The sequence below is a fragment of the Sphaeramia orbicularis genome, chromosome 7, assembly GCF_902148855.1.
Source record: "Sphaeramia orbicularis chromosome 7, fSphaOr1.1, whole genome shotgun sequence".
NCBI classification, from domain to species: Eukaryota; Metazoa; Chordata; class Actinopteri; order Kurtiformes; family Apogonidae; genus Sphaeramia; species Sphaeramia orbicularis.
In genome coordinates, this window is record NC_043963.1 from 16,216,619 (window position 1) to 16,243,461 (window position 26,843).

At 38.3% G+C, this 26,843-nt stretch overlaps 3 protein-coding genes across 9 annotated transcripts in view; all 3 read left to right on the forward strand.

Moving 5' to 3' along the window:
- Positions 1-7,141, forward strand: part of mybl2a (v-myb avian myeloblastosis viral oncogene homolog-like 2a) — a 14,635-nt gene extending 7,494 nt beyond the window's left edge. For 3 of the 5 annotated variants that reach the window (XM_030138652.1, XM_030138656.1, XM_030138657.1), the window contains 11 exons: positions 34-127; positions 655-726; positions 836-928; positions 1,375-1,595; positions 1,740-1,863; positions 2,288-2,341; positions 2,481-2,701; positions 3,068-3,770; positions 4,113-4,355; positions 4,536-4,736; positions 5,412-7,141. In XM_030138652.1, coding sequence (XP_029994512.1) covers positions 34-127; positions 655-726; positions 836-928; positions 1,375-1,595; positions 1,740-1,863; positions 2,288-2,341; positions 2,481-2,701; positions 3,068-3,770; positions 4,113-4,355; positions 4,536-4,736; positions 5,412-5,996 — 2,611 coding nt within the window. In that variant the 3' untranslated portion in view covers positions 5,997-7,141. The remainder of the gene's footprint in view (positions 1-33; positions 128-654; positions 727-835; positions 929-1,374; positions 1,596-1,739; positions 1,864-2,287; positions 2,342-2,480; positions 2,702-3,067; positions 3,771-4,112; positions 4,356-4,535; positions 4,737-5,411) is intronic. The other 2 variants (XM_030138654.1, XM_030138655.1) reach the window with 2 other exon arrangements.
- Positions 7,142-7,688: 547 nt separating this feature from the next.
- nsun5 (NOP2/Sun RNA methyltransferase 5) lies at positions 7,689-14,331 on the forward strand. 2 transcript variants are annotated; one of them, XM_030138658.1, is made up of 5 exons: positions 7,689-8,367; positions 9,403-9,926; positions 11,840-12,050; positions 13,127-13,291; positions 13,943-14,331. In XM_030138658.1, exons 1-5 carry the CDS (start codon positions 7,967-7,969, stop codon positions 14,133-14,135), a joined length of 1,494 nt encoding a protein of 497 aa, XP_029994518.1. In that variant the 5' UTR covers positions 7,689-7,966; the 3' UTR covers positions 14,136-14,331. The 2 variants fall into 2 exon arrangements, with proteins under 2 accessions (XP_029994518.1, XP_029994519.1); XM_030138659.1 differs by having other exon boundaries at positions 7,692-8,367; positions 13,946-14,331.
- A 1,132-nt stretch (positions 14,332-15,463) lies between these two features.
- LOC115422364 (uncharacterized oxidoreductase YccK-like) lies at positions 15,464-24,921 on the forward strand. 2 transcript variants are annotated; one of them, XM_030138662.1, is made up of 9 exons: positions 15,503-15,621; positions 15,723-15,724; positions 15,758-15,873; positions 18,270-18,370; positions 20,154-20,231; positions 21,523-21,670; positions 21,990-22,069; positions 22,152-22,245; positions 23,828-24,921. In XM_030138662.1, the coding sequence occupies exons 3-9, from the start codon at positions 15,762-15,764 to the stop codon at positions 24,235-24,237; spliced, it is 1,023 nt and encodes a 340-aa protein (XP_029994522.1). In that variant the 5' UTR covers positions 15,503-15,621; positions 15,723-15,724; positions 15,758-15,761; the 3' UTR covers positions 24,238-24,921. The 2 variants fall into 2 exon arrangements, with proteins under 2 accessions (XP_029994521.1, XP_029994522.1); XM_030138661.1 differs by lacking the exon at positions 15,723-15,724 and having other exon boundaries at positions 15,464-15,621.
- The last annotated feature ends 1,922 nt before the right edge of the window (positions 24,922-26,843 follow it).

Here is a 26,843-nt window from a genome sequence, read left to right on the forward strand (position 1 = left end):
AGATGTGTAATTAAATAATGTGTATGTTTGCAGCATGGAAAAAGATGGGGAAATCAGGCTGGGCTTTGATGGTGACTTAGATGCATCAGAGACAAAGGATGGTAAAGTCAAATGGACTCAGGAAGAGGTACGTGGGGGGGGTTACAATTGTTCCCCCCCAGCCGAGGGGTATTGTAATCGTTTTGTCGTCTGACTGTCTGTCCATCCATCCGTCTGTCTGTCTTTCCATTCAACAACATAATCGCATTATCTGAAGAATGCATTGAGATATCCGCACCAAATTTATACTGTGGATGCATCTTGCCATGGAGCAGAAGCCTATTGAAAATAGGTCACCTTGATCTACTTTTTCAAGTTCAAATGGCCTTGTGCATATATAATATCTGAGTACTTTCAAATATAAATATGTATGTCATAAGTTTTACACAAAGACAATCTAATGTAAAGTATAGGGCAGTAACTTTCAACAGAATCTTACACTGTATATGGTTGAAGGGTATTAAGTGTTCAGCACGCTATGTTTTTACAATTAGATTTTGTTGAGTAACTTGTGTTGTAATTTGAATTCCATAAATATGAGCCAACAATCAACATGGAATTATGCATGTAATTTTTCTGAAATGTTTGAAATTATTATTTATTTATTTATTTTAGGATGAAAATCTTAAAATCCTGATCAACAACTTTGGGAAAAAAGACTGGAAAACCATTGCGAGTTTTTTACCAGTAAGTACACATGGAAATATTTGTGTTGCTGATTAAAATGCAGTTACTGTGACAGGAACAATCTGTCTGAAAATTTTAAAATGAAGAGTTAAAAACACTGTTGTAACAGGGCCGGACAGAACTCCAGTGCATGCAGCGATGGAAAAAGTACCTGGATCCTGACTTAATCAAAGGCCACTGGTCCAAAGAAGAAGATGATAAGGTGAACAATTAAAACTGCATATGATGTTTGTCATCAAGTTTTCATCAAATCTGTAAAACCCTTACAGTAGCAAGAGGCAATGAAGCTGTTTCCGTGTTTGTTGCTGCTGTGGCCATAATGCGGCTGCGTTGAATTCCGAAAAAGCCTGAATGACGGTTTTGTTTAGGTTTCGCTTTTTTATGTAAACAAATGGGCTGTTTGTGATGGAGTACACTTCAAAGTTGTTCACCGTGAGGGAAGAGATTCAGGTGTGTAATCACAGAAAGATTAACGGATTCGTGATACTTCTGCTATCGCTCGGGTTTTACAGATTTGATGAAAAATTGGTGATGAACGTCTTACGCAGCTTTAAAGACATTTTTTGCAGACTTACAGAGAAAGCTTAAGGACCATTTTCTAAACTTATTTTCCATTTCTGTAATGACACATCTCTTTGCTTTAAACAGATAATAGAACTTGTGGGCAAGTACGGCACCAAACACTGGTCTACGATTGCCAATCACCTGACAGGACGGTTGGGGAAACAGTGTCGTGAGCGCTGGACTAACCACCTTGACCCACTTGTAAATAAATCTTCCTGGACAAATGAGGAAGACCTCATTATCTACAAGGCCCACTCCCTCATGGGAAACCGCTGGGCTGATATTGCCAGGCTGCTTCCTGGAAGGTGGGTTGATGTTTTTTGCTTAAACTGATTTAGGTGAATGATGGAAATCAGGCATATTATTTAGTTGTTCGTCTTAAAAAGTGGGCTGAATATCAGAAGTTGTTTCAAGAAATGCTCTTAGAGATTAAGATTTCTTTTATTCAGTAGGACAGACAACTCTGTGAGGAACCACTGGAACTCTACTATCAAACGTAAAGCAGAGCTGGGCTTATTGAAAGATGAATCTGGCAGCATTTCCCTTGACATTCAGCAGTATGTGGATGGAGAGGTACAGTTCCTACTTTAAGCAAGCCTTAACATCATAATGTTTTTTTTTTTCTATGGTACTCTCACCTTTATTTTATCCCCCTGGCATACAATACTGAGTAATATAACCATTAGCTAGTCAATCAGCACTTTTTACCCTCAGCCCTTGCCGTAAGGTATTGTCATTAGTTCATTGTTCGTCTGTCCGTCCATTTGCGCAAAAACTTTGGTGTGGACTGAAGGTCGAGGATTTGACACATTATTTCTTTTTTTTTTTTTTTTTTTTTTTTGGGGGGGGGGGGTACTATCATCTGAAGGCACTTGTTGTAAGTTACTGAACTGTAACTACTAAACATCAATATTTTTCATCATTCGTTCAATTTTTTGGATATATTTGCTTTGTTTGTAATGTAATAATTGTTAATGTATAATTTGTCATGTTACAGATAGACTTCAAATGTGATGTTGTATTAGATGCTGAACCAGTAACTCCCACAGTGGTAAGATGGGTTTAAACCTTTATGACTCTTAATGATGTTTTGATTATAAATATTTATTCAACTATAAACTGTTCTTCAGTACTTCAGATTGTAGCTATGTGTCAAACATTTTATCATGTTCTTTTTCACTTTACTTCAGATCAGTCTTGCGATGGACAAGAAGCCAGCACATCCAAAACCAAAGAAGAAGCTAACTGCCCCACTTCCACGAACTATGACTCCCAGCCCCTCTTTACCCCACAGTTCAAGCTCCAGTCCGAGCTCATCTTCAAGTGGAACACCAGCAGCAGCACCGGTCGACCAGAAGAAGCTTGTTGATGCAGCACTTAAGATGGTTGCTGAAGACATGCTGCCTCTTAGGTAATGAATACTGCTGATGGTGGCTCCTAATTTCCCAAAAAAATCCCAAATTTTATGATTTTAAAGACGCAAACATGTTTGCATAAAGTGAGTCAGTGGCTTCAATCCATGTGCCTCTACTTGACGGTGTGATGTACATTTTTTCATGTGTTACACACAATTGTATTATAGACAGCAAATCACCAGTCAGGCTCACATTCACATGTTAAAACAAGGATTCTACAGCTTCTTGAAAAGATTACAATCCAAATAATCAGAGTTTTAGCTCTTAATATACATATATACATATTGATTGTGTGTGTGGGGGGATCTTAAAGAGTCTGAGTTTTAACTTGTATGTCCATTTTGTCCCTTTTGTTTCCACAGTTTTGTTGAAGGTGCAGGCTTTAGGTCATTTATGAGTATCATTTGCCCAGAATACAACAAACTGTCCCAGCGTGCGGTTGGTCTACAGCTCTATGATGATGTGGAGCGAACCATCAAGCCCCAGCTCATCCGTGACCTCAAATCTTGCCTGGCCAAGACCAAAGACAGGGAGGGTGCTATTCATGTCACTTGTGACCTGTGGGCAGGCAATCTGTCTGATCCAGTCGAGGAGCCCATTGTTGTTGTGCAGCTCCATTTTATTAGTGATTCCTGGCAGATCCGTCGTCCCATCGTGGCTTTTCGTCGACTGAGTGATAAAAACCTTTGCGCTGCTGTTCCCAGGGAACTGGAAGGTGTTCTGCTGAGCTATGGAATCTTTCCTCACAGCATCGGCTACATGCTCACCAGTCAGGCCAAAGAAGCTCTGGCTAATAACAGCTTGTTCTGTGACTACAAGATCATGTGTCCGTCCAACAGGGGAGACCCTGATGGAGATGACGTTGTGGCTTTTCTGTCAGACAAGATGTCTGACACAGAGTCACCCTTTTCAGAGCTGCAGATGGGGACTAGGACCAGTTGTGTGGCCAGTACAATGCAGCTAGTGATCAAGGAGGCGCTGAAGAACTCAAGAGTTGTGGAGAACCTGCTCTCACAGGTCCACAATGTTGTGGGTTTTTTTAGGAGCAGTGCCTACTGGAGTGAGGTGAAAAAAAAAAAGACATACCAACATACACTGGATTAAATGCTATGCAAAAATACATCATTGATGTACAGCCATAAAATCATGCATGTTATTTTGGTGAAACTTTTAGTAGTACTGATTTCTTTCTGTGACAGTTAAGGGTAAACTATGGCGTGTTGTGCTGTTACCAGATATATTTATCCTTTGTTATTTACCCTGTTTGAAATGTTTTTGATATATGCTGCCTGGAATTTGTAGACTCTCTCTCTACACAATTTATTCAGTGTTTACATCCATCAAGATGTAGATCTAAGGTGATTTAAAGATGCCTTTTTTGACTTTGCTTGTCATATGACTCCTCAGGTGCTGGTGAAGGAATGTGGCCTGTCCTTGTGTCCCTCCTCCAGTAACTGTCGCTGGAACTCATTGATGGTGTCATTACGTCGTATGGTCCAGGTAACTGCTTGGAGTCCTGTCATGACCGTTCTGGCTCAGGCTCGTATAGAGGCTAATGACTCGGCCAGTGCGCCGCCTCTTGTCATGGTCAAGCGAGAGCAAGTCCTTGACATCCTGGGCCTCCTGGAGCCCTTTGAGGAGGCCTTACAGGTAAAAGAGATTTTCTTTTGTAGAATCAAAATTGTCATTGATCATCTCTTGGGTTTTTTTTAAATAAATGTTATGAATTCCTTTGTGAAATAAGATCTATTTCTGCTTTCCATCATTTGTGAGTGGTAATCAGCTGAATTCCAAATATAAATACTTTTGCTTTCTGTCTCTTTGACTTAGGTGCTACAAGGAAATGGTGTAACCAGCTCCTACATCATCCCATCCCTCGTTGGCCTTGATAAGACTTTAGAGAGCCGTGTTACCAACTACACACACTTCAGCAAGGCTCTACGCACTGGTCTGCACTCACACTTTCAGTCCTTGATTCATCAGCAGGACCTGGTACTAGCTGCTGTACTCGACCCTAGGATAAAAATGCAGGTACAAAATCTCAGTCAAACCATCACTTCACTCCATTTCATAACTGAAAATATTCTGGGTGTAGAAGACAACAACATTAATGCAATTTATATTGTTATTTATTTTTTGTATGTTTCTTTAGTTCATATCTTTTAGGAAAAGCTATGGAATGTATATACCAGCATCAAAAGCAATTATCCACCAATAAACCACAGGACAAGTCATCAACATATAACTGTTAAACCATCAAACTGTATCACACACAGTAGCAACTTACAGCTAAGCTGAACTGGCTAGCTGTGTTACCCTAAATGACAGCTTTATTACTACATGCTACATAAGCAGGTAACACAACACTAAATACAAAGAACAACTGTAACAAAGCCAAGAAAACAAGAAAATTAGCACGGTATCATCCATTCTTCACACCAAACATCTTGACCAAATGTTTAAATGGACATTTAAACCCTGAAGGTACCATGCTGAGTTCACAGCTCTAAGTGGGAAATGGATTGAAACAATGTTCTCCTTTCATAATTTGTGTGGTTTGATAAAGTACTTAATTTCAACCAATTAAATTTGTTCTCATAGTTCTGAGACTGTAGAAAGATTGTTTTGTATTTCTGTGAAGTCTCCTGACTTTATATTAGATACTTTGTGCAATAAACTTTCATTCTGCTTTTAACTTTTTTTCAGCCATTTGCTGATGTCAAGCAGGAACAGACAGGTTTCCTAATGCCACCATCGAAGTCTGAGGCTCGCACCATTGTAGACATTGCTTTGGGAAATCAAGAAGCCTCAGCTCCTCCATCTGTGCAGACAGAAGAAGACAGTACAAACAAGGAGCCAAATGAAAAAGAGGAATGTCAAGACAACACAGTGACGGAGACGTCTTGTGATTCAGACAGCATCTGTGAAGGAGGCAATGGGAATGACCTCAAGCGCAAGTCCATCTTCAGCTTCCTTCAGCCCCCTGCAAAGACCCTGAAGTTGTCAGAGCTGGACACGTACCTTTCTGAACCACTGTGGGAAAACGGCTCCAGTGTGATGTACTGGAAATCTGCCACTCGGTTCCCCCAGCTGCAGAGCTTTGCCAGAAAGCTGCTGGCTGTGCCGGCCACGTCCGGGGGCTTTGACCGACTTTGTCCAATGGCTGCATGTATCGTAAGAGCCAAGAGGAATCGCCTCCCCCCTCACACCACAGAGAGACTGCTTCTATATAAAAACTCTGTCAAGACCACTAATGTCAGAAAGCCAGGTGCACTTAAACCCAAACCCTAACAGGCCTGAATTTCCTTCTTTTTTTTTTTTCTTTTTTTTTTTTTGTGCAGAGTATTTTGCCTATGAGTTATAAACCACAGGGGAACGCTTACTTCATTTATTCAACACCACATCCCTTATGGCAGGTTCTTTTAAGATTAGACTACTGAAATGAATTCAATATCAGTTCAACACACTTAAATAGAACAGCAAAGGTATATTTTTTGAAATATTAGACATGAGGTTAGACTACTCAGGGTTTTATTCTTGATTAGTTATACACTTGGGAACCAATGACCTGCAACAATGGTTTAGATGCAGTTCAGACAAAGCTGATGGTCATACTAAAGGGTGGTTACTGTTCTCTGCACTCTTTGAAAACTATCCAATGAAAACAAGTTAAAGCCTCTCATATTCAACAATGTGAAGGTATTTCACCATATGAAATTTAAGATGCCTTAAGAGAACAGTGGAAGTCATTTCATGCTGTTTTTGGTATCTCACACAAACAGTTGCATGTGTGGAAATTAATTGAAATGTAGGATTTGAAGTTATGAAACACTGATGGAGTCAACAGTGATCTTAAAAAGAAAACTATGCATCAGGCATTACACCAGTCAGTTTCTTTTGTTGCAGAAAATATTTGATTTTTGCACCTTAAATGTGTTGGTGCCTCTAATGTTTTCTTGTTATGTTTTTTTGTTCATGCTGGAGGCAGAATGCAGATGGGCTGTGCTATGTCACTAGACAGGAAATGGAAGAAGTTGCCTTTTAGATTTTCTAGAGAAAAAAAGAGTTATTTGTTATTGTTACTGTTGGTTTATATTTGACACGTGAAAGGTGCCACAAAGGATGCTCTGAAAAGCATCAATATTTTGAGTTGTTTATACTATTGAGTACAGAGGTGTATTACGAAGCATATATTGTATGAAACATTCCAAAGTTTAAGGCAGTGAGGGGTGTTCATTTTCAGTGTATGCTTAAAGAGTGAACTGAAACATTCTTTAGTCCGAAGACATACATGAGAGCCATCCTCTTATCGTTAGGGACAGTAGAAGTGTATACATGGCCATAGTTGCATTAGTTGACTGACCTCTTCATCTTCAGATTGATGTTCAGAGAATGTACATTTATATTTAAAATAAATTTTTTTAGTTCTATACACTTCACTGCTCTTGTTATGTGTTTAAGTCTGTTGTGGTGCTTTGCAAAAAAGCACTGTCTTATTTAAAATATAACCAACAATAGTATCAGATGACAGCTAAAGCTTATCTTTCACTGAACTTAAGCGACAAATGTACCACTCAGTCTGTGGGGTTATAACACCAAGGGAAAAACTTTTCAAACTAGTATTTTTAAATTCTGTAATTGTGTTAATCTGCTATTTTTAATTTCTTTTTCCTTTTTCTTAAATACCGTTTATGTTCAGAACCGTAGAATCGTTTTTACCAAAGAGTATAGAAGTAAACGAAAATACGCACTGGTTGCGCCGTTGTGGATGTCGTTTTGACGACACAATTTTCACTTTTCATCGGTATAAATTCGCTGAAGGTGTTATAGAGACACTATCTCGTAGTTCTTATACAGTGAGAATAAAGCACTGAATTGAAAGCGTTACGATGTGGAGGTGAGGGGGAAAACATGAATATATGGTACTTTTGAAGAGCAGCTTACTCCGAAGTTACCCTTTTGTTGTGCGTTTCTGTTGGAGTATAACGATATACTATCTTGTCAATACAAGGTCTTTGACGCGTTAGTACTTCCGGTGTTACGACCCCGTCTTTTCCATGTGAGTCTAGATGTTTGGTGGTAAAACCTTGTTGTTTTACCTTTTAAAATGTAAATTAGAATAAAACAATTCCTTATTTCAGCGGTAAAAGACAACAGAAAGCTTCGACTGGGAGAAATGTGTTACGGTATCCGAAAGAGGTGAACATTAACAGAGTACAAGTAGAGTCCCGTGTGTCCGTGTACTGAAGCCTCCTGTGAACATGGCGTTGTACGTAAAAGCCGCCGAGATCCTGCAAAAAGCCGAGAAGAAACAGGGCGCCCTGAAGACTCTGGTTTACGACAGTAAGTTTGCGAACATCAAACAGTTGTTCGCTCTGGTCTGCGAGACGCAGAAGTTCTCCTCCATCCTGCAGGAGATCATCGCCTCCACCAAACTGCTCAAACTGACCGGGCTGAAACCGCACCTGGCCCAAGTGTTGGTCTACGACCTGATCATAGGTCAGGGGTTGAAGTGCGGCGGGTCCTGGAAGGCCATGTTGATGAAGCATCGGTCCCGGCTGCAGGCGGAGCTGGCCCGCATGAAGGTGAAGCAGAAGGTCAGCAGGAACCAGGACCTGCTCCCGGCCAGCCTCCAGCAGTCCGCCGCAGACCTGCTGCCCAGGTACGGAGAGGAAGAAGATGATTCCAGAAGCTTAGAAAGACACACATTGTTCACCTCAAGTACATAATATAGATACTACTGTCAAACACCTTCTCGTTAAAGTAGAAATACTGACTGAACTTTTTTACTGCAGTAAAAGTAAAAAAGTTCAACATCTGAAATGTACCCACAGTTTAAAAGTAAAGAATAAGACTCTGAAGAACATCTGTAACATCTGTCTGTGTGCATTTGGCTTTTATGTCATATGAAGATAATGTAAAGCAGGGGTGTCAAACTCATTTTAGTTCAGGGGCCACATTCACCCCAATATGATCTCAAGTGGGCCAGACCAGTAAAATAATAACAGTGAAAAAAATTAAATTAAATTATGATAATCTTAACATCTACAAAAATCGGAATAACATGAACAACTGGGAACATCTTATGAAAAACAACTGTAATTTTAACAATATTCTGCCTCAGATTATCAGTTTATCGTTTACACATGTGCATTACAACTTACATTACAATTACAAATACACAAAACATTTAATAACAGGCAGAATATTGGTAAAATTGCATTTACTTATCTTAAGACATTTCAGGTTATTCATATTTTTTGTAAAATAACAGTTTTTTAAAATAAACATTTTCATGTAATTTTACTTTTTTTTTTACACTAAAACAAAGAGAAAATTTGCTGTTTTCATTATTTATAGGTTTAATATGATAGTATTTTACTGGTCTGACCTACTTGATATCTAATTGGTCTGTATATGGAATCTGAATTAAAATGATTTTGACATCCATGATTGTTAATATCTTCAGTGTAATTTTTGTATTTCACAAATCCATCCTACGGGCCAGATTGGATCCTTTGGCGGGCCGGATTTGGCCCCCGGGCCGCATGTTTGATACCTGTGATGTAAAGGGTTAGGGTTTGAAAAGACCACAAGCAGAAAGCACAGATTTGCCTTTAAATGTTGGGAATAAAAGTTAGGAAGATGAACATCTTAATGAAGTATTAGTTTTTACTCACTTCCTATCTCTGCTCAGGTATGTGCGAGTGAACACCCTGAAGACCACCGTAGAAGATGCTGTGGACTACCTGAAGAGAGAGGGCTTCTTGTATCTGGGTCAGGCCTCGAGGCTGGATGACTTAAACCTGAAGAAGAAAGCCTTTGTTCAGGACCTGCATCTACCGGAGGTGCTGGTCTTCTCTCCTAAAATGGACTTCCATGACCACTTCCTGTACAAGGCGGGTCACATCATCCTGCAGGACAAAGCCAGCTGCCTCCCAGCCCACATCCTGAACCCCCCACCTGGCAGCGTGGTCATTGACGCCTGCGCCGCGCCGGGAAACAAAACCAGCCACCTGGCCGCAATCATGAACAACAAAGGCCAACTGTTCGCTTTTGACCTGGACGCCAAGCGGCTGGCCACCATGTCCACTCTGTTGCTCAGGGCGGGGGTCACATGTCAGCAGCTCGCCAACCAGGACTTCCTGACAGTGGACCCTGAAAGCCCACAGTATAAAGACGTGGAGTACATCCTGCTGGATCCGTCCTGCAGTGGATCAGGTAGATTCAATTATTTCCACAATGTTTACAAAAGAAGGTAGGTGTAGAAGGTGAATTTGCCTTTGGGGATCAATAAAGTTCATCTGTGTCTATCAAACTCTATCCATAGCTGGGTGATTATGGGTCAAAAATCATGTATGGGTGAGCTGTGATAATCAATATTCTGTCAATCTGTATTTTCTGTGAAGTGGGTGAAAAGTTCAACTTAGTCAAAGCCTCATTTGAAATGTTACAAACACTTTTTATTTAAAGAGATTATACCTCAAATAATATACATTACAGGGGTTTATTCCATTTTAGAAAATACAGAGCTACAGAACATGTAAGTGGAGAAAGAAGTTTGTTTAGTTTGACTTTTAGAATAGAATAGATCTTTATTGTTACAGGAACAATGACAATCAGTTTAGCAGCAAAAACTCTTAGTACAAAAAAGACTGTCTAAAAAAGAATATCACACAAAAGACTGAAAATCGAGGCATGTGCAAAAAGCTACAGGATAGAATATTAAATATACATATACTACTAGAGTACTACTAACTTACAAAAGCTAACTTTATTCAGGACTTGCAGCTGACATCACTGGTCATGTGATTGTTGTTTACACCACCATATTGGTAGGCACGCTATCTGGATCCAGAAAGTCAGAACTGTTGCTTTATATTGTGTTTTTCTTTGGACTCGTGTTTGCGTGTTTTGTTATTTGCGAGTATGTCTGCTTGTGATAAAGCCAACATTGTCCTGTCCGATATTGCCAGAGCCCTTGATAGCATCTCCAAGGTTCGTTATGTGGAAAAGATAAGCTCTATTGCCGTAGACCCCTACAGCTTGACTTTGGATAAACTCTGTGCTATTGTCAGTGCTCAGAAGTACCCGGCAGTTAGCTACCCAGATATTTACAACTATCTCCAGATTTTCTCTGGCCTTCCTTTTTTGTGGGGATCTCAGGTGTGAAAACAACAATGGCACGTAATCAGGGGATGTAGGATTGTCTCTTTTTCCTGGAACAAGAATAAAGGGAGTGTAAACATCTGAACAAACATCTAAAAATAAACCCAAACTTAGAATGGTAGGGGGTGGGGGTGGGGTGCCTATGGTACATGTTTATTGCACTAAATACTGGTAACGTCTATGTAGCCATAAACTAATTTGTGTTTTAATGCATTCACTTACCCTCAAAAAAATGGTCGCTGCATATTCGGCTGGTGCTGGATGGTTGTCAGCCTTCGCATTTTATGGCTGCAATCCACAGCCCCCTCCGTTCTGGATCCTTCGGAAATCTATAGAAGGATTTACCGTTTTTTTTTTTTTTCTTGCTGATTATTGCAACCAACCGCAACACATGTGGTTACCATGATCACACTGCTTAAAGCTTTATGTTATTGTAGATCTACACAGGAGAAAGATAAATATCACCAACAATGGGCAATTGCACGATCCAAGGAAAGCTTGCCTACCAATATGGCGTTGTAAACAGAAAACCACGTGATCATGTGACGTTTGTGCAAAACCTGAATACTACAGATGAGAGATATGTACAACAAATAAGGATATATACAGGCAGTATAGGATATATACGGGTACCTTTTTACCTATAGAATTTAATGTGAGTCCCACCCACTATTTACGACAATAATAATGTATAAGAAATAAACTCAGCTTGTTTTGTTACAGTAACTCGGCTGCTGTTTCTGCTACGAGGCGCAATGTTGGAGTTATGTTTTATTATTTTAATTTGGCTGGACAAATGAGTCCACAGTAAAACACAGGGAGACACTAGAGATAGAAAAACAGGTTTTGTCATCTAGTGTTAATCCACATCAGTTCGATCCAGTCTTATTCTGTATTTTGTGTGATAATGCATCGCTGTACCACCTCATCCTAATCTGAACTGCCTGCCTGTCTGTGGTCTCCAGGTATGGTGTGCCTGAGGGACAACTCCTCCTCCGCTGATGTGGAGAAGGATCAGGCTCGTTTGGCGTCCTTGGCCTCGTTCCAGCTCCGATGCCTGAACCACGGCCTCAGGTTCCCCCGTCTGAAGAGTCTGGTCTACTCCACCTGCTCCATCCACAGTCAGGAGAACGAGGACGTCATTTCTGCCTGTCTGCAGCAGAACCCCAGCTTCAGGTATCACAGCCCACTCCCACCCAGGTCATGTAATAAAGATCAGAATTAAAGTCTACTCATATAATTCATGCAGTTTTATGGGCATGTTGTTGAAGTTGTTTAACACTATAAGTATCTGAGGACGACATATCTTTTCAATAATTTTTTTCCCCATGTTAAACGTTTTTTTCCTCACTCACACTGATGTTCAAAGGACAGAGGGTGTTGTATGAGACACAGAATGTAAAACCCTCTAATTTGTGACATTAGGCCACAAGCTCTCAAGTTTTAATATTGACATCACTTTTATTTGTTCTGATCCTCTATTTTTATTTGTTTATTTGGGCCACTAATCTTCTTTGTGGGTTTGCTGATGATGATTACCTCCGCCAAGGAGGTTATGTTTTTGCCAGGGTTTGTTTGTTTGTTTGTTTGTTTGTCTGTCTGTTTGTTTGTCTGTCCGTTAGTGTGCAACATAACTCAAAAAGTTATGGACAGATTTGGATGAAATTTTCAGGGTTTGTTGGAAATGGGATGAGGAAGAAATGATTAAATTTTGGTGGTGATCGGGGGTGGGGGGGCCCACGAGGGGGGGCCACTGATCATTAGTGTGCAACATAACTCAAAAAGTTATGGACAGATTTGGATGAAATTTTTAGGGTTTGTTGGAAATGGGATGAGGAAGAAATGACTAAATTTTGGTGGTGATCGGGGGTGGGGGGGCCCACGGGGGGGGCCACTGATCGTTAGTGTGCAACATAACTCAAAAAGTTATGGACAGATTTGGATGAAATTTTCAGGGTTTGTTGGAAATGGGATAAGGAAGAAATGATTACATTTTGGTGGTGATCGGGGGGGGGGGGCCCACGGGGGGGGCCACTGATCAGCCTTGGCGGAGGTCTGCGCTCTCCGAGTGCTTCTAGTTGATTTTACTTCTGGCTGGGGACAATAAAAATAACCTTAACTTAAATACAACTGCCCTACTCCAGGTCTCCATGCTCTAAATATTCAACATTTGTATCATCGTTGTTGTAGATATGTGTTGCATCTTTCTCTTCCTCCAGACTTATTATTATTCCCTGTGTTTTGTCTCTCAGGTTAGTTCCTCTGTTGCCTCAGTGGCCTGAACGAGGTTTGGAACCATTCACTCAGTGTCTGAGAGCCAGTACCAGTAAGACCCGGACCCATGGCTTCTTTGTGGCTCTGTTAGAGAAACGCAGCGAGTCAGAGCCTGTGGACCAGGAACCAGCAGTTCAGATCAGGTGAACAGTGACAGTAAACATTTATATAGTCTTTAAAGGCTGTTTCATATGTAGTAATAATAATAATGGATTAGATTTATATGGCACTTTTCTATGAAGGCATACTCAAAGCACGTACAGAGGATCCATTATTCATTCACTCTCACATTCCCCCTCTGGTGGTGGTAAACTACATTTGTAGCCTCAGCTTCCCTGGGGCAGACTGATGGAAGCACGGCCCCTCCGACCACCACCAAACATTCACACACATTCATACACCAGTGTGAGTAGCAGCACTGGATATTATATATATAAGGCTAGCTATGATAATGCTTTAATGCTTTCCTCCTCTTCTCCTTCTTCTCTTCTATTATTATCATCATACATTCGCTCAGAAAATAGTTTCCATCATTTCCATAAATAACAAGGTAACAAAGTATTAAATGTCATAATCTTGAAGATTTTACAAAAATAAATGCCAAATAATTTTCATCCATACAGAATAATTGCTTCATCAACAAATCACTGTGAATCACAAGTAACTCCACCCTAGTAATTAAACACATTTTAAAAAGGATAAAGTGAACATAAAATGCTTCATAATTTCCTTTAGAAATGAGGTGCATAGAACAAACGTCAGACTCTTCATTGTGTTTATTTTTTATTGTGATACAGTTCAGAGGTGACGTCACACAGTCCACCTAAAGGCGAAAAGAGACCTGCACCTTCACCAGAGGAATCTGAAGCCTCAGACACTGAGGAGAAACCAGAACCTGCAGCCGAACAGATGAACGACGCACAAGCAAAGAAGAGGAGGAAGAGGAAGAAGAAGAAGAAGAAGAAGGCGGCTGCTTCAGCAGAGTGATCTGTCTAAAATGGACTTCTGGAACATTCTCATTTTATGTTAATGTAGACACTGTTTGATTGTTTCTGAGAAGTAAAACACCTTATTTTGTGTCAATATTTTTGTCACTTACTGTCTTATTAATATGATGCATTTAACGTTCGAGGGAAAACTGGTAACACAATTTTATCCATTAAACAACAATTTTAACAACTGAGATCTGTGCTATGTTTACACTGAATTTTATTTACAGAGATTTTAAAATGTCTTTCATCTGGGGTTAAAATTAATAAAATACAAAGCAATTAAAAATAAAATACACTTAAGGCAAAATGCTGTTAAAAGAAACTGACCAATGAAAAGTCTAACTTTACTGTCAGAAATTATGTTTCATATAATTTTCATTTCAGACAAAAAAACAACACATTGCCCAGTAGTTTGGGTCCAATCACAAATGGGGAAGCTGCCAACAAAAGGAAGGAATGTTGAGTTTTTTTCCCTCAAAAGGAAATTACTATGATTTCCAACAACTTATATTTGAATGTCATGTTTATTTCTTGTCCTCACAACCACTACAGGGGCTGAGGATTTGAATAAGTGCTCAGAGGTTATAGTTAAGGCTAATTATTCTATTTTGGAGTTTGTGTTATGTTTCCACAATGGTTGAAATAATTGTTAAGGCTTTCATAAGTACAAAAGTTGCTTGGAAAAAAAGATGAAACAAGATATGTTGAGACAAAACTAGTGGGGAAAAAAAACAGGAAAAAAATGAACGGGATGGGGGGTGGCAGGAAAAAAAAATTGTGGAAAAAAAACATTAAAATTTCAGTGGGAAAAAAAAACCCAGGAAAAAAATTTAGTGGAAAAAAAACATACAAATTTTAGTGCGGAAAGAAACCCAGGAAAACAATTTAGTGGGAAGAAAAAACCCAGGAAAAATATTTTGTGGGGAAAACAACCAGGAAAAAAAATTACTGGGGGAAAAAAACTCCAGGAATATAATTTGGGGAGGAAAAATAACAGGGAAAAAAAATTAGTGGGGGGAAAAACAGGGAAAAAAATTATGGGAAAAATGAAAATCGAGGAAAAAATTTAGTAGGAAAAAAAACCCCTGTAAAAAATTTAGTGGGGAAAAAAAAACAGGAAAAAAAAGTTGGGGGGGGGGGGGGGGGGACTAGGGAAAAAAATTAAATCTATATCCCCTGGGAATGCTGGGGCCCATGAATTTCTCATGTTTACACCCCCCCTTCAGGGCGCCCCGGTGAAGTCATGTGATCTTTTTTTATTAAAATGAATCTCATGCATTTCCCAGCTGTAGTACCAGGTGTCGTCCAGCAGGGGGCGGCCAATCAGCAGGTCGCCTGGTGGTAACTTCCGGCCAAAGGCGCTATCAGAGGGTTGTTATCAAACACTCCAAATCTTTTGTAACGTTTTGTTGCGGTGTTTTATAAGGACTTCGCTGCAGTAACTGGCAGTTTTTTCTCTGGGTTTTGTCTCACTGGAAACAGTAAGTGGTTTAATTAAAGTTTACTGAGACTGAACGAAGTTTTCACTCTGTATGAGTTAAATACTGTGAACGGACATAGGTTCATTGGGGCTTTTTATCAGCAGTAAAGTACAAAGTATTTTCCTTTTTCTGGTAGAATCATGTCCCTGGTGCCCACGGTGAGACTGTCCGGTGGTCTGGAGGTCTGCCGGGTCCTCAACGGGATGTGGCAGGTGTCTGGAGCCCACGGACCCGTGAATAAAGACCGAGCAGGTAAATAAATAATAATAATAAAAAAAATACACAAGTATCATGACAAGAAACATGTAGGATTCACACTAAGGCACAGGTGTCAAACATGCGGCCCGGGGCCAAAACCGGTCCGCCAAAGGGTCCAATCCGGCCCCAGGGATGAATTTGCAAAGTGTAAGTTAGGGCATCAAACTCAAAAATAATATCATAATAACCTATAAATAATGACAACACCAATGTTTTCTCTTTGATTTAGTGCAAAAGACATTAAATTAGGAAAATGTTTACATTAACAAACTATCCTTTAACAATAAAATGTGAATAACCTGAACAAATACGAACAGCCTGAGATGCCAAAACAAAATTAAGTGCAATTTTAACAATATTCTGCCTGTTACTAAATGTTTTGTGCCTTTGTAGATCTGATCTGTAATGCATATGTATAAATGATAAGTTGAGGCACTATATTGATAAAATTGTACTTACATTTCTTAACAAATTTAATTTTTTTCAGGTTATTCACATCCTTTTTGTTTGGATAGTTTGTAAATATTGGTATAATTGAATGTCATTTTTTGCGCTAAAACAATTTGGAGTTGTCCTTATTTATTGGCTGTCATGCTATTATTTTACTGGTCCGGTCCACTTCTGATTAAATTGGGCTGAATTTGGCCCCTGGATGAAAATGAGTTTAACACCCCTGCACTAAGGCGATGTTATTAAGTACTGGTACTCAAGTATTGTGGTGAAGCATGAATTTGAGGTACTTTAACCTAAATATTTCTTATTTTTGTGCACTTTTAGTCTAATATTCCACTACATTTCAGGGGGTGATATTGTATTTTTTAGCTTCACCCCATTTGTCTGTCAACATAGGCCTTTTCCAGTTGACAGTTTTTAACCAACTCCCTCAGACCACATAAATCTAAATGTGCAGAAGTTTAATGTTTGTGATAAACTTTATGTATTGAAATATTCTCCTTCTGATTTATTCTAACAGGACAGTGACACTATGATCTAAAAGAATATGCTGTAGATCAGGGGTGTCAAACTCATTTTAGTTCAGGGGCCACATTCAGACTAATATGATCTAAAGTGGGCTGGACCAGTAAAATAATATAAATAATAGGTTAAGAACTTATAAATAATGTCAACACCAAAGTTTTCTCTATGTTTTTGAGTGAAAAAAGTAAAATTCCATGATGAAAATGTTTACTTCTACGAACTGTACTTGGACATAACATGAACAAATATGAACAACGTGAAAATCTTTAAGAAAAATAAGTGCAATTTTAACAATATTACGCCTTAGTTTATCATTTATACATTTGCATTACGAAGTAGAGATAACAGTGGATCTACAAATACACAAAATATTCAGTAACAGGCAGAATGTTTGTAAAATTCTACATACGTCTCTTAAGAAATTTCATATTCTTCATATTTGTTTAGGTTATTCACATTTTTTGTAAAAGGATAGTCTGTAAATATAAACATTTTTGTGTAATTTTACGTTTTTTACACACACAAAAAGACAAAAATTTGCGTTTGTCATCATTTATAGGTTGTTATGATTGTATTTTACTGGTCTGACCCACTTCAGATTGAATTGACCTAAACTGATTTTCACATCTTTGATTGTTAATATCGTCATTATAATTTTTGCATTTCACAGATTCATCCGAGGGGCCAGATTGGACCCTTTGGCAGGCTGGTTTTGGCCCCCAGACCACATGTTTGACACCTGTGCTGTAGATTAAGCTACCCACAAATAAATGCAATTTACACAAGACAAGATCTTCCATCACTGATGTTTTATACTGTGTATATATGTATAATTTGGAACAATTAACTTTGGTGACTTTATCGATAACATCAACTAATCATTTTTTTTATCAATAGAAAATTAAAGAAAAAAAGCATTGGTAATAAGGATGAATAATTAAGGGATTTATGTTTTTGGTCAGATAGTAAGTAGCTTATTTCTTTATTTAAAAAAAAAATACTTTGACAGTTTCATAAAGCTTACTTAAAGTTTACTTAATCTTATCAAACCCAAGTGTATCAGGTTATTGTAAAAATATTAAAGGAAAAAATTTTTTTGTGTGCTTTAAGGCCATCTAAGTAAGTTGTGAAATGTGTTTTGCAAATGGCACTTTTGAATTTAAAAGCGACTTTGACATTTTTTTTTTTTTTTTACATTTTTGTCATTTCACAGATATGACATTTTGACATGTATGACTGCAAACTGCCGGAAATGTTTACAAAAAAAAATCATATAATTCTTCATTATAGCAGAATAATATATGTATTGAGAAAACATAGGTGGACGCAAAGAGATGTCATCATGTCAGCTGTGTTACATCCAGTTGTTTATGGGTGTTATATGTGTCAGTACCTCCTCTTTCTTTCTCCAGTGGAGGCCATGCAGGCGTATGTGGATGCTGGTCTGACCTCCTTTGACATGGCAGACATTTATGGACCTGCAGAGGAAATATTTGGACAATTCAACAACCAGGTACATCAATCACACAAGCAGATAGGAAAGATACTTAATTTATTAATTAATTATCTTTTAATTAATTTATTGTGCATAGTTCAAGAATCTGCACCACAAATAATTTTTGTTGTGCTCAGAGTATTACCATTTTCTCATAAAGCCCCTTGCAAACCCGTACTAATACCTGTCCAGATTAACCATTCGAAACCTTCGAAAAAACCTTAAACACACAGAGGAGTACTTGTAATTATTTATAACACTTCAGAAAAATATATGAAAAGCCGTCCAAATGACCCATTTTCAGACCTCATTGTAAAGCCTTACTACTCCACCACCAGTGGCTGTTGGTGACCACCTATCAAAACTTTTGGAAAATCCTGAAACACATGTAAGTCTACTGCTTAATAATTATTTAAAACACTTAAGAAACATAAATGAGAACTTGTCCAGAATTTTGCTTTTCAGGACACATAGTAAGTATAGTATTTCTAATTCAGCGCCAACAACAGTTGGTGACCTGCTTTTAAAACCTTTCAAAGATTATGCAATACTTCTAGGAATGTGTGTTAATGCTTTAACAGTTATCTATGACACTTCAGTAATGTTTATGAAAACCTGCCCAAATCCTCCATTTTCAGAGCACATTGTGTAGCCTTTCTACTCCACTAACATCAATGTTAAGTGACCCACTTTTAGATGTTTGAAAAACCCAGAAACACCTGTAAGAGTACTTATTAATTCTTTAGCAATTATCTAGAACATGTTAGAAATATATATGAAAACCAGCCCAGAATACGCTCCAGCCCCCCCCGCGACCCTCTCGAGGATAAAGCAGTTCAGAACATGGATGAATGCATGAATGAATGAACAAGCTCAGAATTACGTTTTCCAGAGCACATAGTATAGCCTTACTACTTCATCACTGGTGGCTGTTAGTGACCTGCTTTTAGAACTTTTGAAAAATTATGAAACACCTTTAGAAGTACTTGTTATATGGATTAGCAATAATCTGCAACACTTAATAAATAAATATGAAAACCTGTCCAAATTGACTGTTTTCAGAGCACATAGCATAGTCTTACTACTTTTTTGCTGGTGGCTGTTGGTGACCTGCTTTTAGCATTTTTTTAAAAACCCTGAACCATCCCTAGGAGTACTTGTTAATGCCTTTTCTATTACCTAAAACACTTTGGAAAACCTATGTGACAATATGTCAAGGAATATCTTTTTCTAAGCCCACTGGAGGCCTTTATCGACCACCTGAAAACACCCTAGAAACTGTGACAAAATGGTCAGGGAGCACTTATTAACCCTTTAGGCTTATATTAGATTTTAACATATATGAAAATGTTGTCTATTTAGATAACACTTACAAAACTGTTGCAAAAACCAACATTTACACAGTTATGTAAAGACACACACACACACACACACACACACACACACACACACACACACACACAGAGGTCCCAGTGTGGCTCTGATCTGAGTTGTTGTGGTTGATGTGTTGTGACAGTCTAATGGTATCGACCATGGTTTCAGCCGTTCACCTGGAATAATGCGCAGAGAGACTGAAAGCACTTTTCTCATCTGGACAGCTTTTCTCTTCCACTGGCATCGAATCTCAACACTCTGTAGTCAGTGTTTTGTGTCCTTTATACAAAAAACTAATCATGTACATTTGTGTCTCTTATACACACGTAGTATATGGAGATACATGGTGCTTATGGTATATTTAATCAATTACATAACCTAGTTATAGATAAATTAAGATTTAATTTTTTTTTTTTCTCATTTGCAGTTGAAGTCCAAACCCTCTGCTCCAGCTCTGCAGGCTTTGACCAAATGGGTGCCAAGATCTGGACCAATGGACCGTAACGTGAGTTAGTGCAGTTTGTCCACTAGAGAGCAGTGTTTGTCTTTGTAAAGTAGCAGAGAGCGCCTCACTTTGACCCCTGAAATGAAAATCTACTCACAGTTGGTTTCATCTAAATGTGAACTCTTCGTCAAGATGAATCCAGTTGAAAAATCCTCAGCTATATTTATATTTTAGTGCCCTTTTAATGTCACTGGTAGTTGCCTGTTTAATCATGTTATCCATTAGAGTGGCCTTTAACAAATGAAGACCCTGGTGCTAAAAGTACGGAAGTCACAAAAAAAGTCTGTTAAAAATATTTATAGGGTGGACTTAGCTAAACAAATACAACATGAATATGTGCTCAACTTGAATTGTCCAAAAATGTAACTTCAGTACTTTTAGCACCAGGGTCTTCAAATAGTCAATGAATCTTAAAGCTAATATTGATTTATTGAATTCCCAAGATCAGTTTACAGTACTGTGCAAAAGTCTTAAGTCACCTTTATCTTCATTTTTGCAAGGTTGAAATGGGTGTACATACTTATTTATTTCACTTTAGATACAGTAAGAAAATACTGTAAATATGTTGTGGGTTGTTAAGGTTAGAGTATTTTGTGTGACCTCTGACCCCATGACAAGAAGCAGCTCAAACAAACATCTGACATGTTGAATGAAACCTGGTCTTTGTTTATAGAAGCGTTTCTTTAAAACTTATGTTTGTACTGCTGTACATACTTTACATATATCGTGATTGGATACAAATACTGAAAAATGCATACAGTACATGTACTCTAGCAAACCTAATGTTGGCCTAGGACTTTTGCACAGAGCTGTATGTGTTTTCCCATGGATGATCAAAGCTTTAACCCATCATTCACCTTTGCACCATTAAACAGGGATTTGAGGTCTGAGATTTCACTGAACCACAGATACAATGAGAAAAAATGAATGAGTCATATTTTTGTTTTTATTATAAACAAATGAAAACTAATTGTGAATATTATCACTCAAATTCTGCAATTATATCCTCCTAAATTCCTGGAAATTTTACACAGCTGTGTAACCTCAAAGTGAAACCTATACAGCAAATAATTTACAGGTGACCACATTTCTAAAACTGAGGTAAAAACAGTAAAATCTGCAGCATACACATTCTAATTGTTCTTCAGCGTACCTCAGAAACACATGGAAATGGAAAAAAAAAAAAAAAACACTTAGGCAAAAAGTTTTGCAAAAACAAAATGTTTCCTGAAGTATCCTAGTCTTTCATGGTCATGAAGTAGAGACACTGCTGAAGTGTGTGTTTTTGCAGGTGGCGGAGAAGGCTCTGCGGCGCTCCATGGCCCGGATGAATGTGGATGTGGTGGACTGTGTTCAGTTTCACTGGTGGGACTACAGGGACAAGAGATACCTGGATGCACTGGGACACCTGTCCGACCTGCAGCAGGAAGGACTCATACGTAGGAACAACACAAACATGACACATGAACATAAGAGACAAAGTGAAAGACTGACATATACAAGCACAGGGCTTTAAAATCTAAAATCCAATAACTAAAATAATCAAATTTTAAAATAAATATTAGGTCAGAGTAACATATTTTTACTCACAAAGCACGGCTTCTTCTAGAAGTCACTGATTTGAAGAAGAACTACTACTTGATTATATCAAAAGGTTTTCAGATTGTTATCTATGCTTATAAATGCTGCAGCATAAGTCTCGATTGTCAAAATGTGAATGATTCTGAGTTACTGCAATGACTGTTTCTTGTTTTTCAGGAGAGCTCTCCCTCACCAACTTCGACACCCAGAGACTGGAGGAGATCACCAGTAGAGGCATCAGAATCTCCAGCAACCAGGTAACAGTATACATAACTTAGTGCATCACTCACTTATTTCTATGGTGCATCTGTTATCTAACTCAGTGTGTTGTCTGTGCAGGTTCAGTACTCTCTGATTGACCAGCGACCTGCAGTGAAGATGGAGCAGTTCTGTCTGGCCAACAACATTCAGCTCCTCACTTATGGCACTCTGGGTGAGATGTAACACTTGACAGTTACTTAATTCTTATGAAATTATGTCACACATTTTCTGAACATTTAATTTGATATACTGTGTCTTTACTCTAATAGTTCAGTTAGCTTTATGCTTCTCTATGAAACAAGTTCTGAAGTTCACCCTGAGTTCTGACTTGGCAAAGCCTGAGGTTGGAAGTATGAGCTTTTGGTTCCAGAACAGCTGATCAGAGTTAGGCTATGGTCACATATGTTTGTTGCCCTATATCATCTACACTATATTATACACACTACTTTGGCATTTTAACTTCCTAAAGACAAAATTTTGAAAATGCTACTGACCTGAAGAAATGATGATGCAGACATCCATATTCAGCATCCAGTTGACTCTTATTAGTCACTACGTGTCCATCCCTGATGTCATTTGATCTGTTCCAGAAAAAAACAAGACAACATTTTATCAAAGGGGATAAATTCCATATTAGCACAAAGAAAAAAAATATATACATGCAGACAGAGAGAATTAAGAACCTGAGAAGAAGTCATTAGAATGTGAACAATTGGACCCAGTTTTGCAAAATTCTCCCAAACTCTTAGATACAGTGTTTTAAACAGCTGGAGGAGTCTTAGGGTTTGATGTAGAAAATCTACCAGTGAACCACTTTACTTTGCAGATTAAGTTGCTACTGTTATTCAAAGTTTCCCTTATGCCAGAGGCACTTTTGACTAAACCGGTTTTCTTAAACTGGCTCCAGACCGGCACAAGTTCATAGGTTTTTCTTCATCGTTCTTTGGTGATTTTGTTAGATTTAGCCAAATAAAAGCACACCAAATCTAACAAACAATGGCCTTTTTCCAGGTTTTTAAAGACGTGGTGAACAGTTAATCAAGATTTTTCTCAAAAACCTGTGAAATCAAGATTATTCCTTTGGAGATAACTTATTACTTACAACAGTTTCACTAAAGTATATTTTTGAATCAAGGTTTGTTGTCAGTTCATGTAACCAAAATCATAAATTGTCCATAATGTTAAATAAATCATGATTAAATTTTTTGGCAAATTTTTTAGCTGTGGCTAAAATAGAAAAAAAAGTTCCATATTATTCTGAAATTTCACCTATTAAAAATAAAGTAGTTGAATTAATTGAACTAAGAGGGAATACATGTTGAAATGAAATGTTCAGATCTGAATACTTTTGTCCAAGGTGTATGTAAACATCTCACCTCAGCTGTAAGTAGCTCAGTGGTTTAAAGATAGAAAATGGAGGTTCACTAAAATGGAGTCAATCGATGTGACGACACACCCTCTGCCCTCCCCCCCGTCATCTTTACTCTTCACTTCGTTTCATATCAACCTTCCCCCATTTCCATCTTCCATCCTCCTCCAACCTCAACGGTCTGTCCCTGCCCTCATTTTTCCCCTTCGCCTCTCTGTCCTTTGCATATTTCTACCCTGTTCCCCCTTGTTTTTCTCTCCATCCTCTTTTGTCTTAACTCCATCCTCTCTTTTCTCTTAACTCCATCCTTTTTCCTTTCTGACTCCTTCACTACTCTCCTCTGACTCCTTTCTTTCCTCCATCCTCCCTCTTTTCCTTCTCACAGCTGGAGGTTTACTTTCTGAGCGTTATCTTGGGATGGCAGAGCCTACGTCCAGGGCGGAGCTTTACACTGCGTCTTTATCAAAGTACAAGAACATGATCGACACATGGGGCGGATGGAGACTTTTCCAGGATCTCCTCATCGCCCTAGAGACAGTTGCCAAGAGACACAGCTGCTCAGTGGCCAACGTGGCAACACGTTATGTGCTGGACCAGCCTGCTGTAGGCGGGGTCATCGTGGGCTGCCGTCTTGGCGTCGCAGGGGCGGGGCAACACATCGACGACAGTCTGCGTAGCTGCAGCCCCGAACTGAAGCTCACGGCTGAAGATCTTGCCGCCATTGAAGCAGTCACGCGGTGTTCTAACGACCTCATGGCGCTCATTGGTGACTGTGGCGACGAGTACAGGAACTAAAGGGGGAGCGGGGTGTGACAGAAGGAGTAAAGTAAAATAACATGTCATACAGCTCAGCCCCACAGTGGAAAAAGGAGAAACTATAACTTTAAATTTCTATTAAATTAAATGTTATGTATTAAAAATCTTATAATTGTATATCTATAGGGTGAAGTATGTTAAAACACACCAAAAAGAGATGTTTGTAATGGAAAATAAACATTTTATCAATTATTTTTATCACTTTTTTTTATTCATTTCACCCACATCAGAACACAGTTTGCCATACTGACAGCTTTCAAACAAAACTCTGACCTGGAAACAGACACTGATCTGGAGGTTTTTCAATATAGTGAGTGCCAGTTTTCTCATAATATTTAGTGTTAATCTGGTATCATTTTGACAAACTTACCCTTTAAAGAGACGTACAGAACTGGATATAATGTACATTAGTATTCCTTTGTGTCTGAGAAAGTGGCCATGAGGTACACCATGTGTGTTTTATAAGGGGGGCGGGGGTTCAGCGAAGTGGAAGGAAGTGTCGAAGCGTCTGGACGTACAGATGATGAGAAAGAGACTAAATGTACAGATGCACGCCAACGTGAAATGGAGGAAAAAACGCCGAAGGACAGTCTGGACGGCATTTTACATGTACAGGATGGTGCTGTAGATTATAATACAGCTCTGGAAAACAGAAACCACTGATGTTCCCATTTTTTTATCTATCTATCTATCTATCTATCTATCTATCTATCTATCTATCTATCTATCTATCTATCTATCTATCTATCTATCTATCTATCTATCTATCTATCTATCTATCTATCTATCTATCTATCTATCTATCTATCTATCTATCTATCTATCTATCTATCTATCCAAGTTTATTTTATTTTAGTTGAGCTTGTGGATGATTGAATGAATTTCCTGGAAGGGATCAGTAAAGTTCACCTCATCTCTTTCTAGAAACGGACAATAACTCCATTTATTTGAAATAGGTTAGTAAGCATATTTACAATGTGTTTTTTTTTTTTTATATACATTTAAATTTATTTCAGCATTTGGAACACTTAAGTCTAATGACAAACTGAATTAACAACATTATAGCTACGTTTACATATCATAAGTTAATTCTTTCACTTAGCATGTAGAATCTGTTCCAATGGGAAATGATGTTCTAGTTTTTTATGGTTTCTGTATCATCCTACATGTGACATCCTAAACTTGTCACCTGTCAATCAAATGTAACGTTACCATGACAGCCAACCCCACTGGCAGTCATCACAGAGTTAAACGTTCCAATAAGGAGGCTGTATTACCAAGAACTGAAAGTCAATTTGTCCTCCTATTACAACAGAGCTACTTTACTGCAGTATCATATTTTTTCTTGAAAAGCATGAATTGCTAGAATAAAGTAGTGTTATCACTGTTACTCCATGTGTCCCTATGTTTTAATAAAATGCACAAACATGCATTGCAAACACTATATGGAGAAAAGTATTGGGACATTGGACCATCACACCTTCCTGTTGATTTTATGCACCTGTTATTAGGGCTACGATATTTCCCAAACATTAACATGATAAAATATTTCATGTTAATTGTCAATATTATCACAATAAATGTCAAATCAATATGTCCTTTAAGGTTAAAGGCTGATTTTTCTGATTATATATAGTTAGGTTTTGACACTGAACATTTCAGGAAACAGGATGTTTTTTTCCTGTCTTGAGTAAAATTCAGTAAAAACCAACGTGAGGCATTTGGTTCAGCCAACAAAGTCAACTAGATTAACCCTAAAGACAACAAAAATGTATACTGTAAGGCAAAATTGTATTATGACATCTGTCATTATTATTTTGTAGTTCAGCCCTTTCTTCACAATAACACACTTTAATTCAATGTGTCCCAATACTTTTGTCCATATTGTGTATCTGACTGATATCTAGAATACTGGAAGATGGGGAAAAGAACAGCAAAAATAGTCAAGTGGATTTATAAACAAAAAAACCAAAAAAAAAATCCCTCTTCTGAATTAGGCTATGAAAAAGAAAAAGAGAATGTGTCTTAAAAAGGTTGAGACAATAATTTAGAACCAAACAATAGAAAAAAATGCCCTTTTCAGACCCTGAATAACACAAAGGTGCTCACTTTAAACTGCACAATATTAATGCTTGAACTTTGTAAGAGTTCAGGAATCAGTATCTGATGGAATAGTCCTAATTTTCACTTTGGTGTTTTATTCTAATCCTTTTTTGTGCAATAACCTTGTATATAATATAGATTGTAGGTAACACATTTAGACCTTAAAAAGACATGGCTGACAGAGACAAAGGATGAATATGTTGATGACTTAAAACAGCCGTGGTTTCTATATTTTTTCACAGAGCTGTATATTTGTGTTATTAAAATGCTAGTTTTCATGGCAGAAGGTGCATGAGAGCCTCCACATGTGTTCATACGTATTATTAGATTTACATTACTCATCATCACATAATAGAATAATCCAGATTGACAGACAGATGCTTAGACGCCTGATTGAAAGACCCGCCCCCAAGCCCCCCACCCACACCCACAGTGAATTACAGTAACCACACACACACACACTGTACTGTACATACATACAC

Coding starts and splice junctions, on each gene's coding strand:
- nsun5 (XM_030138658.1), top strand. CDS start 7,967: ATGGCGTTGTACGTAAAAGCCGCCGAGATCCTGCAAAAAGCCGAGAAG. Junction 8,368..9,402: donor GCCGCAGACCTGCTGCCCAG/GTACGGAGAGGA, acceptor ATCTCTGCTCAG/GTATGTGCGAGTGAACACCC. Junction 9,927..11,839: donor TCCGTCCTGCAGTGGATCAG/GTAGATTCAATT, acceptor TGTGGTCTCCAG/GTATGGTGTGCCTGAGGGAC.
- LOC115422364 (XM_030138661.1), top strand. CDS start 15,762: ATGTCCCTGGTGCCCACGGTGAGACTGTCCGGTGGTCTGGAGGTCTGC. Junction 20,232..21,522: donor CTGGACCAATGGACCGTAAC/GTGAGTTAGTGC, acceptor GTGTTTTTGCAG/GTGGCGGAGAAGGCTCTGCG. Junction 22,070..22,151: donor TCAGAATCTCCAGCAACCAG/GTAACAGTATAC, acceptor TTGTCTGTGCAG/GTTCAGTACTCTCTGATTGA.